We start from the raw sequence: 15,724 nt of genomic DNA on the forward strand, positions 1-15,724 counted from the left end.
CGGGTGTTTAGTTTTGATGTTATATGTGCCCCTATAAAAATGTGATACAATTGTTAAATAATGAGACGAACGTGATCAGAAGAACAATTAGAAATACTGAGTTGGGTCCTTGGACTGAGTGCCTCTCTTCCGATCATGAAACCAGCTGCCATCCGCATGTACTGAGCACAGCCTGCCTGATTGCTCAGCCAGAGGCCTTACCCTGCTACGGAGTGTGCGGTTTCTGGAACACGCCAGCCGAGATGTGTGAGCACTGTGGCCTGCAGTGCAGCCCGTGGGAGTACTGCAGCTAAAGCCTGACCCAGACTAGCACCACCTACGAGAACGTACAACACTGCAGAGAGAAAGGGTGCCGCGGCAGCCACAGAACCCTTTCATTTCATTCAGAGCATCTCTTTCTCTTTAGAGTAAGCCTCAGTCTCCAGAGAACATCGCTTTCCTGCTGCCCATCATCTGTACTTCCTGCTATGCTTCACACCTCCATGCCAGCCAGGGTCAGGCCGTATTATCACCTCCTTCTTCCTTCATAGTGTCTGGATTCAGTGACTCCCGTTTTGTGATACCTTGCAACCTCCTGGGCCAGTTTAATCCTAGGAACAAAATAGATTTTCTTTCATTTCCCAAAGGCTACGATTGAATGCTTATTGACTAGATAAAATCCTAATGGATACTTATGTTTTCACTTATTAAAATGAAAAAAGAAACAACTGTTTAGGTTTTGAGCATCTTTGCATTGTTGCTCCAAATTAAAAGTGTATTCTTATTTCCCAGGAAAATGATGATGCCTAAAAAGAGTGCATTTTTCAAAGATTCCTTTCTAAGTCTCTAGAACACTTGGGAATGAGTTATTCTGCTTAACTGAGATTTTCCCAGAGAGACCAAGGGAGCTCTTAAGGACTATTTTTTTAGAACTTTTCAGTTGAAAGGTACAGACATCACACATCTTTTTTATCCCTGTTGGGCAACATATATTAAATATTAATCTTTCCAAGGTCGTGGGCTAGAGTGATAGTGCAACAGGAAGGGTACTTGCCTTGCACATGACGGACCCAGGTTCAATCCCCGACATCCCATATAGCTCCCTGAGCATTGTCAGGAGTGATTCTGAATGCAGAGCCAGGAAGAGTAAGTCCTGAACACCAGTGGGTGTGACCCCAAAACAACCTCCTCCCCCCAAAAAAAAAGCCCAAGGTGATCTCAAGCTATAGCTGTAACAACAGTTTTAAGCTGCTCAGAGAACAGTGCTTTTTACTGTGTGTTCATGTATTGGTTTCATTTTTCCTGACTTTTCATTTGCTGTAGTTCTCTCACTTTCTTTTGTTCCCAGTATCCCTGCCTCTTCTGTTTTGCAGGCTTATAGCAGATTTCCACAAGAATAAATAGGCTTCTTACAGGTCCTAAAGGAAGACCTATATGAACCCTATTATTGTAGAAAACTCTGGAGCATCACAAAGGAATACTCCTCAGTAGAATTAATTAGGACACTTATTTTAATTGCATACTTTCTGCTTCACCCCTGGTTCTTTTATTTATTTATTTATTTAAAAATTTTTATTAGTGGAACACCATAAGGTACAGTTGTAGACTTACAAATTTTTGTGCTTGGATTTCAATTATACAATGATCAAATACCCATCTCTCCAAAAGTGCCCATTTTCCACCACCACGGATCCCAGTATCCCTCCCACCCCCCATCCTCCTCATCCCACCCTGCCTCTGTGGCAGGGCATTCCCTTTTGTTCTCTCTCTCCTTTTGTTCACCCCTGGTTCTTCCCCTAGTCTCAGGAAGGAGCGGGCAGCCCGGGACTGTATTTGGAAAGGAGTAAAGCACTCTGCTCCGTCCATATCAGAAGAGTACCCCTTGACTTTTCCTGTAATCTGAGAATCTCACGGTATCGAGGGTGGTTGCCGCTGTTTTTATCTCTTGCATAAAACTGAGTTTGGCCATCGTGGCCCCATCATCAACCTTCCTTTTAAAATGATACTATACTTAGATGCCACTGTGGAACTATCCCTGGACAGCACACAGAATAATCAGAAGATGCCAGCCAGAACGCTCAGTTCTCCGTCACAGGAAGCCACAAATTCTTCTAAGCTCCACTTACCCAGCTATGAGGAGGTGAGAATCTGTCCTGTTTGTCTGATTTCTTTTCTGTCTTTAAGCGGGGATATTCCTGGGGCCCCACCCACAGGGATGCAGTCTAGTCCTAGCCTTATTAGTCTTCATTATTTTGGATTTCTAGCACTGCTGCAGCCTGTTCTGTTGCTGATGAGCCTTGAGAGAAAGCATGACTGACTGGTGTCGGAAATCCTTCTGGTCCCGGATAGCCCGGATCCAGTGAAGGGTGCCTCTTGGGCAGAGTCTGTGTTGGCCAGAGATCACATACAGAAACCAAGAAAGATGGCTGCCAGTGATACCATTATCCTTCGGGAGACTGGCATCTCCTCATTCCCTCCTTAACTTGTCAGCGGCAACTCATCTCACATCTAGCAATTTGTCATTGCTCAAAATAAGATATTAGGAGAACAGACCCATCAGAGACTGTTGGGTAGGCTCTGGTTTATATCTTGGGAGTAGGCTTCTGGGGATTGTTGAGAATAGACAGAACTGAATGCTGATGCCTAACAGGACCCATGGTTTTTTTTTTTTTTTTACTGAAGTATTTTTTAAAAATTTTTTTAAATTTTTTTTTTATTAGTGAAACACCATGAGGTACAGTTGTAGATTTACAGTTTTTTGTGCTTGGGTTTGATTATACAATGATCAGATACCCATCCCTCCACCAGTGCCCATTTTCCACCACCATGGATAATATCCCCCCCACCCCCACCCCCCCCATCCCCCACCCCCCGCCTCTGTGGCAGGGCAATCCCCTGTGTTCTCTCTCTCCTTTTGGGTGTTGTGGTCTGCAAAAGAGGCATTGAGTGGCAAACATGTTCAGTCCATAGTCCATTTTCGACATGCATCTCCCCTCCTGGGAGGATCCTCCAAACACCCTTTATTTGGTGTTCCCTTCTCTATCTGAGCTGCCCTTTCCTCTAGAATGCCCGACTGGCCACTAAGCTATGGAGTAATCCTCCTGGTGCTGATCTCAGCTATTCTTGGGTATTAATCTCATATTTTGTTACTTTATAGGACCCATGTTTTTAAGAATGGATCTAAACTATGCTGCCTTGCCGAAGGGCTAACATAGGGTACAATTAGTAGACTTTTCTTTGTGTCAACTCTCATGATTTGTCTTCTCTTTGAAAAGCTAGAGGAAGAAGAACAGGAAGATGACTTTGATTTGACAGTTGGCATTACTGACCCTGAGAAGATAGGTCAGTATTCTTGAAATCTTCTGTGGTGTGAGTGTGAAAAGTCTGGGCAGCTTTTCTAAGTGGTTCTGTGTCTGTCCTATAGCATCACTGTTGAGCTCGGTGGGCAGCTCAAAGCACTGGAGCATTTGCCTTGCTGTGTAAGGTCCAGTTCAGTCCTCAGCACCATGTCTCCCGCCACCCCCAAGTCCCCCCAGCGCTACTAAGAATAGCCGAGTAGCCCTAGTGACCCCAGAGCAGTGCCTGGCAGCTCTGGCACTGCTGGGCCTGAGCAGGCCTACAGCTCTGTCCCCCCGGGCCTCAGGAGCATGATTGGGAGTGACCAGTAGTCACCCCCCCCCCCCCCCTTATAGAGCACCTGCTGTGCTTCTGAGACCAGGAGACCATATTTTATATACTTTTCTTTAGGAAGAAAAATTGAAGGCATTGGTACCTAGAATTCTTTTATAGAACTCTAGCGTTGCTTTCCCAGCCTCTCCTTTACAGATTATAGGCTCCACTAAAATATTCCAGAAACACAATTTCTGAATTAAGGGGTTTTGTATTTTCACTCATTGAATTTGGAGTTTTTTTCAAGAATCATGTATCACATACTCCAGATATCTTATGAAGTAGGTAAATTCACATCTATCCTAGGTACAGACTAAGGACCTAATTGGAAGGAGGAAGCGGAAAGCCCAGGTTCGATTTCTGCCACTTCTTGGCCTCCCATCAGTGTCAGGAGCAACATGGAGCGGCCACCCAACAGACGAAGTTCTCTATAGAACTAGGCAGTTATACATAAATATTACTGATTATTTTATTCAGCATGATATTTGAACCAACAGTTGGCAGAACTTACTAGTTGTCTGGGGCCTCTGACTAACTCCCACACACTGATACCCCTGCATTCGCATCCACTCCCAGGAGCCTGAAGCTGGCTCAGCAAGGGTGTGCTCCTCTCCGGCCCCAGCAGCCACCGTCCCTGGCCCTCCCCCAGCTCCCATGGCCTTGGGTTTGCTTGTCTCACAGGACTCTTATTCTGCCTCTTGTTTTGTTTTGCTCTGGGGCCACAACTGGCAGTGCTATAAACGCTCTTTCTGTCTTGGGGTCACTCTTGTGCCCAGGGTCATTCCAGGCAGTGCCAGGAGTTGAGCCTGGCATACACTCCAGCCCATTGGGCACCACATTCTCCTGGGCTCTTCGTGTCATCTTCCTCCTACCCAAGTCTTGTCTCTATGCCCAAACTCTCCCTTTACAGGAACATGGTTGCATTGAACCAGCCCACCCTAATGACCTCATTTTTATTTGATTACTTCTATAAAGACTCTTGTTTTCAAATAAGGTCACAATCTGTGCTACTATGGTCTAGGACTTTTTAAGAGGACACAGTCCATCTCATAAAAGTAATTCACACGTCCTTTGGATCAGCTCTATTTAAACACAGAGTGTACTTGACGGTAAGCTTCTATCCCTATGCACCAGCGTCTGTTTTCTTAGTCACATTGGTGCCGAGAAAACAGCTACTTTAAAGCATGTTCATGTTCAGGGCCTGATCCTACAGTACCTGTGTCTTTAGTAGTGTCAAGCAATATATAGTATAAGTTCAGACTAGAACCCCGAGTCGATTACTCCATTTTATGTATTCTCTTTTGGTCAGGGTTGAGAAGTAAAGATGACAGGTTCTCTCTCCCATGTCCCCTTCATGAGAAGTAGGGATTTCAGCCACCACAGTGCAGTGTGACTCTTCTCCTAGGCCCTCACCCAAAGAAGAGTTTGGGAGTGTTAACAGCTGGTCATTGGTTTCCTGTTGGTGAGCGGAAGAGATAAAGGAGTGGAGAGGTAGGGAAGGGAACAGTCCTAGCCCCGGCGTCTTCCCTGAAGCTGTGTCTATCCAGTGCATATCTTTCTAGTGCTGGGAGAGTCAATGGTGCAATTATGTTCCAAAGTGGTTGGGTCAGAACTCAACCAAAGAGGAAGACAATTGCCTAAATCCCAAATTATGTAACAGTGAAAGACTTTTAGAAAACTAATTCCTCCAGGAAAAGGAGGTTTGTGTGACATCAGAGAGCCAGTCTCTTCCTGCCAGGTCCTTTGCTCTAGGCAAGCCTGCGAGATGAGAGAGGTCAGTGTCCTTCAGGAGGGGCTGGGGCAGCGGTTCTGAAAGAGCCCCCTGGGCCCAGAGCCAGCCGAGGCAGAACTGCTTGTTTCCTTTGACATCAGTTGCTTCCTTCTCCTTCTCCTGCTGTATACAGCAAGAGGATTGTTTGGTTTGGGGCAGATGTGTATAACCAGCCCAAATATTGGCATGGTAACAACCAGTGGATTGTCAGTATCTGCTGCTGCTTTGTGGCGGTTATAAATGGAATCCCGTTCTAGAACAGGGGCTCTCTTGCTCATACTGGGCTCGGCCAGCACTGTGGGGCCACAAGACTCACCATGAGGCCTTGTGGCAAAGTCCAAAGCGGATCACAGGGTAGTATAGAAAGCTTGGAGATGCGGCAGGGATCCTTGGGTGGGTTCCTGGTTAACAATGAATAGGATGGACAAGCTATGGCTTCCAGCTAATTCCTCTACTTGCTTATTCTCCCACAGGGGACGGTATGAATGCCTATGTAGCCTACAAAGTCACAACGCAGGTAAGTCCCGGGGTCCTTCTGGAACCCCTGTCATAGACTTAAGCATATATGCCAAGAAGGTCATTGTTCAGGTGATTTCTGGGTATCTCTGTGGCCTCTCTGAGCCAGCCTGCCCTCCCCACGGGAGTCTCATCTGAGCTTCTTTCAAAAGGCTGACCCTTGGCTGTCATGCCTTGTAAGCCCTCTTCTGAGCAGTGTGCTGAGGGGCTGTCACACTTAGGAGCTGCGTGCCCACACTAACCACCTGCTTAAAAATAGCCAGCTTTTCTGAGGTTTCCTCTAAGGAGCTTTTTAGAGTAATTTTCCTAACCTTTTGCCCCCTTTGGTCTTCTGTTTTATATAACAGTAATGCATACGCAACTTTTGCAATGTTGTGTGCAGGTTATGAAGCATAAAAAAGTGAAGCTCAGGGGCCAGAGGAACTGTACAGCTGAGAAGGGCATTTGCCCAGCACGCGGCCAACCAGGTTCAATCCTTGGCATCCCCATGTTGCTCCCTGAGCCCCACCAGGAGTGATCCCTGAGTTCAGAGCCAGGAGTAAGCCCTGAGCAGTGACCCAAGACAATAACAAAAATGAAGCCCAAACCTACCCCCATTCTTGAGATGAACACCATTGAGTTGAGTTCACCCTTTTTCCTCCTGCCATTCTGACCCTACCACACACACAGGCGTCCAGGTGCCTGAGTGTCTCTTGTTTCTTTAAAAAAAAAAACTCTTTGTGTGTGTATCTAAACTGTGGACTCTTCTACTTTGTTCCTGAGTTTCATAAAAAAGGTGCCATGCTGGGACCATTGTTCCTCAGGCCCATGCCTGTTGTCTACAGCTGTCGCTCTTTTGCCCACCCTGTCATGGAACATAGTACATTGCTCTAAGTTCCTGCCGTTCCTCATGTAGGAGTGTCTCTTGAGGACAACAGTTCCAGACTTCCTTGGCCCCATCCCCTTTCAGAAAAAATTGACTCCGTGACCTCTGGAAATATATCAAGACAGGAAGATGGATCGAGGGTTGGGCCTCCTCTGGCAGTGCTCAGGAGTCACCCCTGGTGGTGTTCAGGGGACCATATTTGGTGCCAGAGTTTTGAACAAGGGTGTCACAGCCCTGTGTGAGGCAGGAGCCCTGTGACCTGCATTATCTCTCTGGGCCCTCCAAGTCCACTCTAATTGAAGAAGCAGAAAACACCCCCCAGTTGCATCCTCTGGTTTGTCCCGGGCTCTCTTCATAGCCACTGACAGCATTTCTCAGCCTTTCTCTGACTGGTTCTTTTCTCATCATGTCTGTTTCCTTTGCTTTGTCCCCTGCTCCTTCAACCTCAGGATGGCTTAGGACCTCATTTTGTGCTTTGCATGTCCCCTGCCCCTGAGTTCTCACCCTGAAATAACCCAGGAGTCGACAGTCAACTGCTGGTTGAGGGATGCTGTCTTAATAGTCCCGAGAATAGTTGCCCTGGGTTGTACGTGTGCAAATGTTGAAGAAAAGGAACATGCAAGTTTTTAAGAGCCTTTGTACCAGTTTTTATTCTCAGTGGCAGTGACTCAAGGTTCTCACTTCCTTGCCACTAACTGGCAAATCCAGCCCCCTTGAATTTTGCCTGTGCAGTGAACAGCGAATGGTCTCTCATGAGGATGTAGACCTGTTCCTTTACCAGAAGTCTTCCTTACCTTCTCTCCACTCTCTTCACCTCTTGGTCTACTTCTGTGAGTTCTGGATTTGTGATATTAGAGATTAAAGTGTTGATAACAGAGACATTTCGTCTGATTCCCCCACCATCTCTTCTGAAGTGTAGTTACATGGTTTTTAGTTTGGCTACTTTAGTTATAGCAGATAATATTTTCTGTAAATCAGTGAGGACAGGGACGTGGCTCAGCAGTCTGGAGCATGAGTCTGGAGCGGTCTGACCCCAACACTGCACGGGCGCAGAGCACTGCCAGGTGTGACCCTAAGACAAAGCCAGCGTAGTTGAGTGGATTATGAACGAGTCTGGCGTTAAGCTAGAATTCATCATCTATTTCTGGACCCTTAAAGCAAGCTTCTGAACCTGGAAATGAAGCTATATTTGAGTATAGTTACCTTTATAAAACTGTCTCTTATATATTTAAAATCAATCACTATAGCAGTACTCTTATATAAAGGAGAAAAAATGATCAGTCACTATTATGAAAAGGACTCTTGAGACTCCCAGAGTAATTGTGAAAAAGTTGTGAGTCTCAGCCAGGGGGGCTGGGGAGGTGGTTCAGAGAGCAGGAGCCCCACCAGTATGGCCAGGAAGAGCCCCCAGCACCGTCAGGTTTGGGTCCAGAAGGTCTGGGTGGGAGAAACAGACTCCTTTCTGTCACCGACGGCTTTCAGGACGTTTACATGCTCTGGAGTGAAGTTGCCTTGTGTTTTTTCTTTCCTAAGACAAGCCTACCAATGTTCAGAAGTCGACAGTTCTCCGTGAAGAGGCGATTTAGTGACTTTCTGGGCCTGTATGAGAAGCTCTCCGAGAAGCACTCTCAGAACGGCTTCATCGTGCCACCTCCGCCTGAGAAGAGCTTGATCGGTAAGCCCACTCCTTCCTGGCCAACTGCCGCCCACACTGTGCTCCCTGTCTGGCCCTGCCCAGGGCCGAGGCTGTGTCTGTGAACTCGCAGTCTGCCCAGGGAAGGAAGTTTCAGAGCTTCCTGGGGCAAGGTCTTTGTGCATAGTGGGAAGAGCAGGCGAGGTGTTGCCATCTCATCAGCTGCTGTGTGTTCTTCTAGTCCCAGGGCCCTTTCTTGCAAATCCTGCAAATCCTGGACTTAAGAAACTTCATCAGTTTGAGGATAGTTTTGTTGGTTTTTTTTTTTTTTTTTTTTTTTTTGCTTTTTGGGTCACAGCTGGGAACTGAACCCGGGTCGGCCGCGTGCAAGGCAAACGCCTCACCCTCTGTGCTATTGCTCCAGCCCCGAGGATAGTTTTAAGAATCACTCCATACATGCAGTAAAATTGGAAGGAAACAGAGATTAACCTGGCCCTCGTGCAGTGAAGCACAGACAATTCTGAGGAGTTTCATGGATTTTGCACACAGTTTGTGTGCTTTCACTCCCTGTCTATCTTTGTCTCTGTCTGTCTCTCTGTCTCTCTCTTCCCTTTCTCCTCCTTTTCCCCATTCTCCCTCTGTCTCCCTTTTGTCTCTTTTTCCCCTCTCCCCCGCCCCCCACTTTTCTCTCCTCGTTATGTCTTTCTCTCTCCCTCTCCCCCTCGTCTCTTCTCTCTGCCTCCTTCCCCCTTTTTCTCTCCCCCGTCTGCCTTCTCTCCCTCTCTCTTTGCCCCTCCTCTTTGCATCTCTTAATTTCTCTTCCCTGCCCTTTTCTTTCTAAATTAAAGTATTTCATTCAAATAATAAGAAATCGCATCCAAAGCCAGGAATGTGGCTTTGGATTTGACTCCGGGCATCAGGACCCAAACCTCAGTGGCTAGTGTGTGGCGCCAGCTGCCCGTGCCCGCCCAAAAAGACTGGCCTGGGCTGTGTTTGGCGGTTCTGTCTTCTCACCTGAGGACTTTGATTTTTAGCAGGTTTATTCTTTGCTTGATGATTTTATGGTTCATTTTCCTTTTCCACTTCCATTGTAGGAATGACTAAAGTGAAAGTTGGGAAAGAAGATTCTTCTTCTGCAGAATTTCTTGAGAAACGGAGGGCGGCTCTAGAAAGGTGAGTGATCCCACACACTTTCTGAAGAGCGTGAGAACAGTGAGGCCAAGGTGGAGTGTTGTGCTGAGTTAGGGTAGAGGAGCCGGGGTGGGTTTCTCTGCTCTTGCCCTCCCCGCCAAACCAGCTAGACCAGCGTTCTTCCCCGAGTGAGCGGAAGATTTTGTCCTTTATGAATTAGCAGGGCTGGAGCGATAGCAAAGCGGGTAGGACGTCTGCCTTGCACGCAGCCAACATGGCCAACCCGAGTTCGATTCCTCCGCCCCTCTCGGAGAGCCTGGCAAGCTACCGAGAGTATTCGATATGCCAGACACAGTAACAACAAAGTCTCCAATGGAGACGTTACTGGGCCCGCTCGAGCAAATCGATGATCAACGGGAGGGCCTTTACTTTACTTTATGAATTAGCAGATAGGGTGTCTGGAGAGCTCTTTCTGACCACTTTCTTTGTTTATGGAATGAATTGCCGTGACCGTAAAAGCAGGGCTTGGGCTGGAGCAATAGCACAGTGGGTAGGGAGTTTGCCTTGCACGTGGGTTCGATTCCCAGCATCCCATAGGGTCTCCTGAGCACTGCCAGGAGTAATTCCTGAGTGAAGAGTCAGGAGTAACCCCTGTGCATCACCGGATATGACCCAAAGAGCAAAAAAAAAAAAAAAAAAAAAACCAGGGCCTTGGTGCCAGAGAGAGAGTGGTGGGTTAGACACTTGTCTCACAGGTGTCCTACCCCAGTACCACCAGGAGTGACTGCTGGGTATGGTTCAGACATGCACTTGTTCCCCCTCAAGGAGAAGAATCATACTGTATTTCTTGGATATTTCTAAGTTAAAAGATACTGTACCCTGCCAGCACTGCATGGCGTCCAATCCTGTGGCCAGGTCAGCTAACCAGTTGGTGACCACTCACTCCGTAGGTACCTTCAGAGGATCGTGAGTCACCCGACCATGTTACAGGATCCCGATGTCAGGGAGTTCTTGGAGAAAGAAGAGGTTAGTATTACCCAGACTGAACTGCATAGCCAGCGGTCTGCCCCGATGGAATTGAACGGCTTTGTTCAGCTGCTTTTTTGAACATCTGAGGTGCATAGAGCCTGTCCCGGTTTGTAGGCTGTCTCAGAAGTGGGTCGTTGTAGAGGTCACCTGCAGCCTACAGTGATGGCTAGGTCCAGGCCATGCTCCTGGCCTGTCTTAGAGGCTTTTGACTGACCAAGTCAGGTGCTTGCTTTGCGAGGATGAGGGTGTTCAGCTCAGAGCCACAACCCACAGAGCCGCCAAGGTGTGAAAGAGTTGATGCAAGTAGATAGTCATTCACAGGCTGCACCGGGTGTTGGGGAGAATTGAAGATAGTCCCTGTACTGACAGTTGAAGCATCAGGAAAAGAGCTAGTGTGGCAGGTCCTTTATTCTTAAACAGAAGGTGTCTTTGGAATCATATATTAAAAGGATTGTGAATAGTGAAGGATGAAACATATAAATATAGCTTCAAAAACACTATAACAAAACACTTGTGTTTCAGGAAGGAAGACTAGGACTAGAGTAGAACTATCATATCCTTTTAAGGTTTCGTTTTAATTTTTTTTCTTTAATCTGCATAGAGTAATTATTACTCTACTAGGAAAAAATGGCACTAAATATATGGCTTTTTTTAACCCCAAAATGAAATATTTTAATTAAAAATATAATGCTCAAAAAATATATAATGCTTTGTTTTTATCCCTGCTCTGTGATTCATACGTCTGCTTTCTTTCACCCTTATCCCCACTGTTCTCTGTAGAGAAGATGTGACTAAGATACGCTTCCTGCATATTAGGAGACTCCACAGCACCTTTCCTCTCTGTCCATCCCTCTCCGTGGGGTTGGGGTGTAATTTCTAGAGTGCTCGGCAGCTGGGCCAGGCTGTCTGCATGAGGGCAGGTGTGGGTTTTTGGTGTTTGTTTGGAGGAGGGTGGAGGGAGCACCAGGCAATGCTCAGGGGTAACCCTTGGGTCTGACTCAGGCATCACTCCTGGCAGGACTTAGGGAACCATATGAGATGCCGGGATCAACATGACTGGTGACCATAGGGGACAAAAAGTCCCCAAGTTGAGAACTGTCCCCAGAGTCCTCCCCTTTTTAGCCTGGTAAGCTCTATGCACTATAGATTCAGCAATTTTTCCCTGCTGTAGGAAAGAAGTGATGTGACTGACCAAATAGTTTTCTAAGTATTTGCATCATCCATAAAAATATTTTCAAACTAAATGAAGTCTTTGGACTTTGGTCCAGAAAACTTGAGCCTTTGCTTACTAAGGAACACCTGCCTGGAGTTGTCCTAGAGCTTCGCAGGTGCCTTTCCTTTTGTGGTGGAGGTGCTATATGGAGCTGAGGTGAAACCCCGGGCTCGTTCTGTAAGGCTCTACACGGAGCTCCAGTCTCCAGACCTGGTCAGCTGAGTGCCAGGCTGCTTATCCACAGAAACCTTTTACTTTGCGATCCGCTGTGGTTGAGGGTGGGTAAGCAGTTCCGCTCCTAGGCCCCCTGTTTCTGTGCTTGGCAGCCAGGGTTGGCCATTTGCTGCTTGTGTTTAAACAGCCCTATGATCGTTCTTTCTCTCCATTTGTAGTTAGTAGGTTTCTCTAGCTGCCTTTGACAACACCAGTGTGTACCTGACATGTGTTTTGCTATCCAAAGGATAACGATTCTTCCCGACCTGACCTAGGGCAGCAGATAACTTGCCATCCTCGCCTTCTTGGTCTTGTAGCTGCCACGCGCTGTGGGTACCCAGACACTAAGTGGTGCTGGTCTCCTTAAGATGTTCAACAAAGCCACAGATGCAGTCAGCAAAATGACGATCAAGATGAATGAGTCTGACATTGTGAGTATGGGGCCCCTCAGCTTCCGTCCCCCTTCATCCCGGGAGCACACAGAGGAGCTCGCAGGTTCTGAGCATTGGCACGCAGAGACAGTTCGGTCTCTCTCCCTTTCCAAAGAGCCGGGAAGGAACGGCTGTGCTGAGGCCATGTGCATATGTTTCAGTGGTTCGAGGAGAAGCTGCAGGAGGTCGAGTGTGAGGAGCAGCGCTTGCGGAAACTGCACACAGTCGTCGAGACGCTCGTCAGCCACAGGAAAGGTAACAGCTCTGGGGCACGCTGGCCATGGCAGGCATCGTCGTTGGCGGGAGGGCAGGACAGGCTGTGCCCAGCCTCGCGGCCCACCGGGCCTTGGTGTTCTGATCAGAGATACCCCTCGCTCCTGGCTGTGACCCTGACTCTGCCGTGTGGGCAGTAGAGGCACACGGAGAAGCCAGCCCAGACACGGCTTGACTGGGGCTCGGGTCCTGACTGTGGCATGTATTCTAAATGTCACCTCTTCAGCGGCACGGTCCAGTCAGTGACAGGCAGATGTGCAGAAAATACATGTCTCCTGGCCTCCCCTTTTCTGAGATTGGCCAGTTTGGATGCCGTCCTCCTTTCCTTCATCAGAAATGGAAGTCAAAGCCACTAGAATGAGGACAGGTAAAGTGTGGCAAATAGGGCCTGGCCTCTGTGGGTCTGTTTCGGTAGGATGAAACTTGACTTGGTTTCTGTTTGTTGGGGCCTGGGTATTGAGGCATTCAGGGCCATGCTCAGGCTCCCTTCTGGCTGTGCGTAGGCAACGCGCAGTGCTGGGATCAGAGTAGGGTTGGCTGCAGGATGGAAAGTGCTGAACCCGGAGACTGTCTCTCTTCCTGTCAGGCTGGTTCCTTAGGGTGAATGGCGAGCCAGAAAGGTTGCTCAGTGGGCACATGCTTTGCATGCAGGGAGCCCAGGTTCAATCCCCAACACCTCAGGATTCCCTCAGCACCCAACCAGAAGTGACCCTTGAGCATCACTAGATCTGGCTTTCCCCAAGTAAAGGGTGAATGAAAGAAAAAGTGGAAGATTGGTCATTATTTGCAAACCCCAATATATGGGACCTGTCAGAGAAGTCTGTCCAGCTATCAGCTGTGAAAGACTGCAGCAGGCATGCGTATCTGGTCTCATCTGGGAAGGGTCAAGTCAGAATTGGGGCAGAAGCCTGAAAACAGTGGAGAAGGCCCTTGCCCGGGATGCAGCCAAACCACATTCCATTCCTGACACCAAAGCAGGACTTAACCCTGAGCACAGCTGGGTGTGGCCAGAAAGGAACCGAAGGATCGGAATGATTCCTTTGTGTCAGCTGTTCCCTACTTGTTCGGAACCTCGAGGCTGGTACACTGGCTATGTCGCACACCAGTTAGGCCCTAGTCTCTCCCCACAGCTTCACAGAACGGAGGTGTGTGTGTTGCGGGGCGGGGGGGGGGGGGGAATTATCGCTTGAACAAGGGCCTCTCCTGGCCCATGTGATGGATCTGTGCACACCCCTTGGCTGCTGCAGTGCCCGGAGGTGACAGGCAGTGCAGTTGAGGAGCCGTGCAGGCCAGCCGGTGTGTCCTCCTGCAGTGTCAGGCCTTTTTTGTCCTCTTCCAGAGCTCGCACTGAACACAGCCCAGTTTGCCAAAAGCCTGGCCATGCTCGGGAGCTCCGAGGACAACACGGCGCTGTCGCGAGCCCTCTCCCAGCTGGCCGAGGTGGAGGAGAAGATCGAGCAGCTGCACCAGGAACAGGCCAACAACGACTTCTACCTACTGGCCGAGCTCCTGAGCGACTACATCCGCCTCCTGGCCATAGTGCGGGTGAGCTACTGGTCCTCATTTCTCTCCTGTTGGAATTAGACGTCGCCTTTCCCTGGGAGAATCCATGTGATGCCGGAATCATTCTGAAACCCGCAGCCAGTTTGTTGGATGCGTTTGGAGGAAAGACCTTGTCGGGTTTTCCAAGAGGCCCCCACAGGACCCTCCCTGCTTGTGCCGCTTCAGGCAGGGTCGCCACACCCCGTGGCTCTTTCCTCTGCTCTTTTGTCTTGGCCTGCTGTGCAGTGAGTGTCACCGCTGGCCTGGGCAGAGCATGTGTTGCCTCGCAGACTTGGCTGGCAGTGCTCGGAGGTGCGCTCAGGGCCGAGAGCTTGTCATTGCAGCCCTTTGTGTACTGTCCTGCCCTCACGGGGCACAGCAGTGAGGTCTGCCCCTCGGCTATACGCACGGGGCCTAAAGAAAGCCTGGCGCCTGGTGCATGTGCCACATGTGGGGGGGGATCAGGCCTGTTGAGCCTCCGCGGAGGCCCAGAGTCTCCTGCGTCCTCTGTTCCCGTGACCTGCCAGGAGTCCCTCCATCTGGGCCCTGAGAGAACCCCTTGTCCAGCCGCGCGCCTCTCCCTTTGCTGTTGGTTTGCTGCTGACGGGGCGAGGCTAGTGAGGCTGCTGGGAGCTCCTGGCTCTGCTCAGTTGCCTTGACTGAGGCGCCACCTCGGGAGGGACTCTCTGGGGAATGGGCCTTGTTAGGGGTCTGTAGAGTGCTCTGGAATATGGCCAGTGGGGTGAGCCAGACTCTTCCTCTGGCTGCCGAGGGTTTGAGGACAGTGGTTTCTGCTCTTCCGTACCCTGAGAATGTCTGTCTGTCCGTGGGAGGCGGCCTTGTGGAATCCTCCTGCCTTAGCCGTGAGCCTGACTGCAGGCAGGCAGCGTCTGGGTGGCGTTGGGCTCTAAGCTTTGCGCTTTCAAGGGGCCTAGGGAGCCGCACGCCGGAACTTTGGCAGGACACGGGGTGCGGAGCTGGGCGGCTCGGCCTCAACCAGTGCCTTCCCTGGCCTGCAGTAGCTGTGCTCTGGGGAACTGGCTGCCCAGGTGACGCCAATGGCCTGGGCCCGCCCTGCAGCGTTGTCCTGGGTGCATCGAAGGCTGGCAGTGTCTGTCGGCCCGTCCTGGCATCAGCGCCCTCTGAAGGGAGCCGTGTGTCCTGCCCGCTGTGGGCCCTGCTCCCGGCGCTCTGGGGCGCAGGCAGTGCGGGGAAGCCCCTGAGCGCGGCTGTGCTGTTTGCCTGCAGGCTGCCTTCGACCAGCGCATGAAGACGTGGCAGCGCTGGCAGGACGCCCAGACCATGCTGCAGAAGAAGCGTGAGGCCGAGGCCCGGCTGCTCTGGGCCAACAAGCCTGACAAGCTGCAGCAGGCCAAGGACGAGATCACAGAGGTGAGGCCCCAGAGCAGGCCGGCCAGCCCCTCTCGGCAGGAGGGTCCACGCGGTTCTCAGAGACGCC

At 49.8% G+C, this 15,724-nt stretch overlaps 1 protein-coding gene across 1 annotated transcript in view; it reads left to right on the top strand.

Annotated features, from left to right (window-relative positions):
* Positions 1-15,724, top strand: part of SNX1 (sorting nexin 1) — a 34,561-nt gene that overhangs the window by 17,535 nt on the left and 1,302 nt on the right. Inside the window, exons 3-12 of the mRNA XM_056115470.1 lie at positions 1,995-2,119; positions 3,255-3,321; positions 5,893-5,936; positions 8,334-8,475; positions 9,528-9,606; positions 10,515-10,590; positions 12,337-12,450; positions 12,612-12,705; positions 14,063-14,268; positions 15,514-15,657. Of these exons, the coding sequence (XP_055971445.1) occupies positions 1,995-2,119; positions 3,255-3,321; positions 5,893-5,936; positions 8,334-8,475; positions 9,528-9,606; positions 10,515-10,590; positions 12,337-12,450; positions 12,612-12,705; positions 14,063-14,268; positions 15,514-15,657 (1,091 nt within the window). The remainder of the gene's footprint in view (positions 1-1,994; positions 2,120-3,254; positions 3,322-5,892; positions 5,937-8,333; positions 8,476-9,527; positions 9,607-10,514; positions 10,591-12,336; positions 12,451-12,611; positions 12,706-14,062; positions 14,269-15,513; positions 15,658-15,724) is intronic.

The sequence above is a fragment of the Sorex fumeus genome, unplaced genomic scaffold, assembly GCF_029834395.1.
Source record: "Sorex fumeus unplaced genomic scaffold, SorFum_2.1 ptg000029l, whole genome shotgun sequence".
NCBI lineage: Eukaryota > Metazoa > Chordata > Mammalia > Eulipotyphla > Soricidae > Sorex > Sorex fumeus.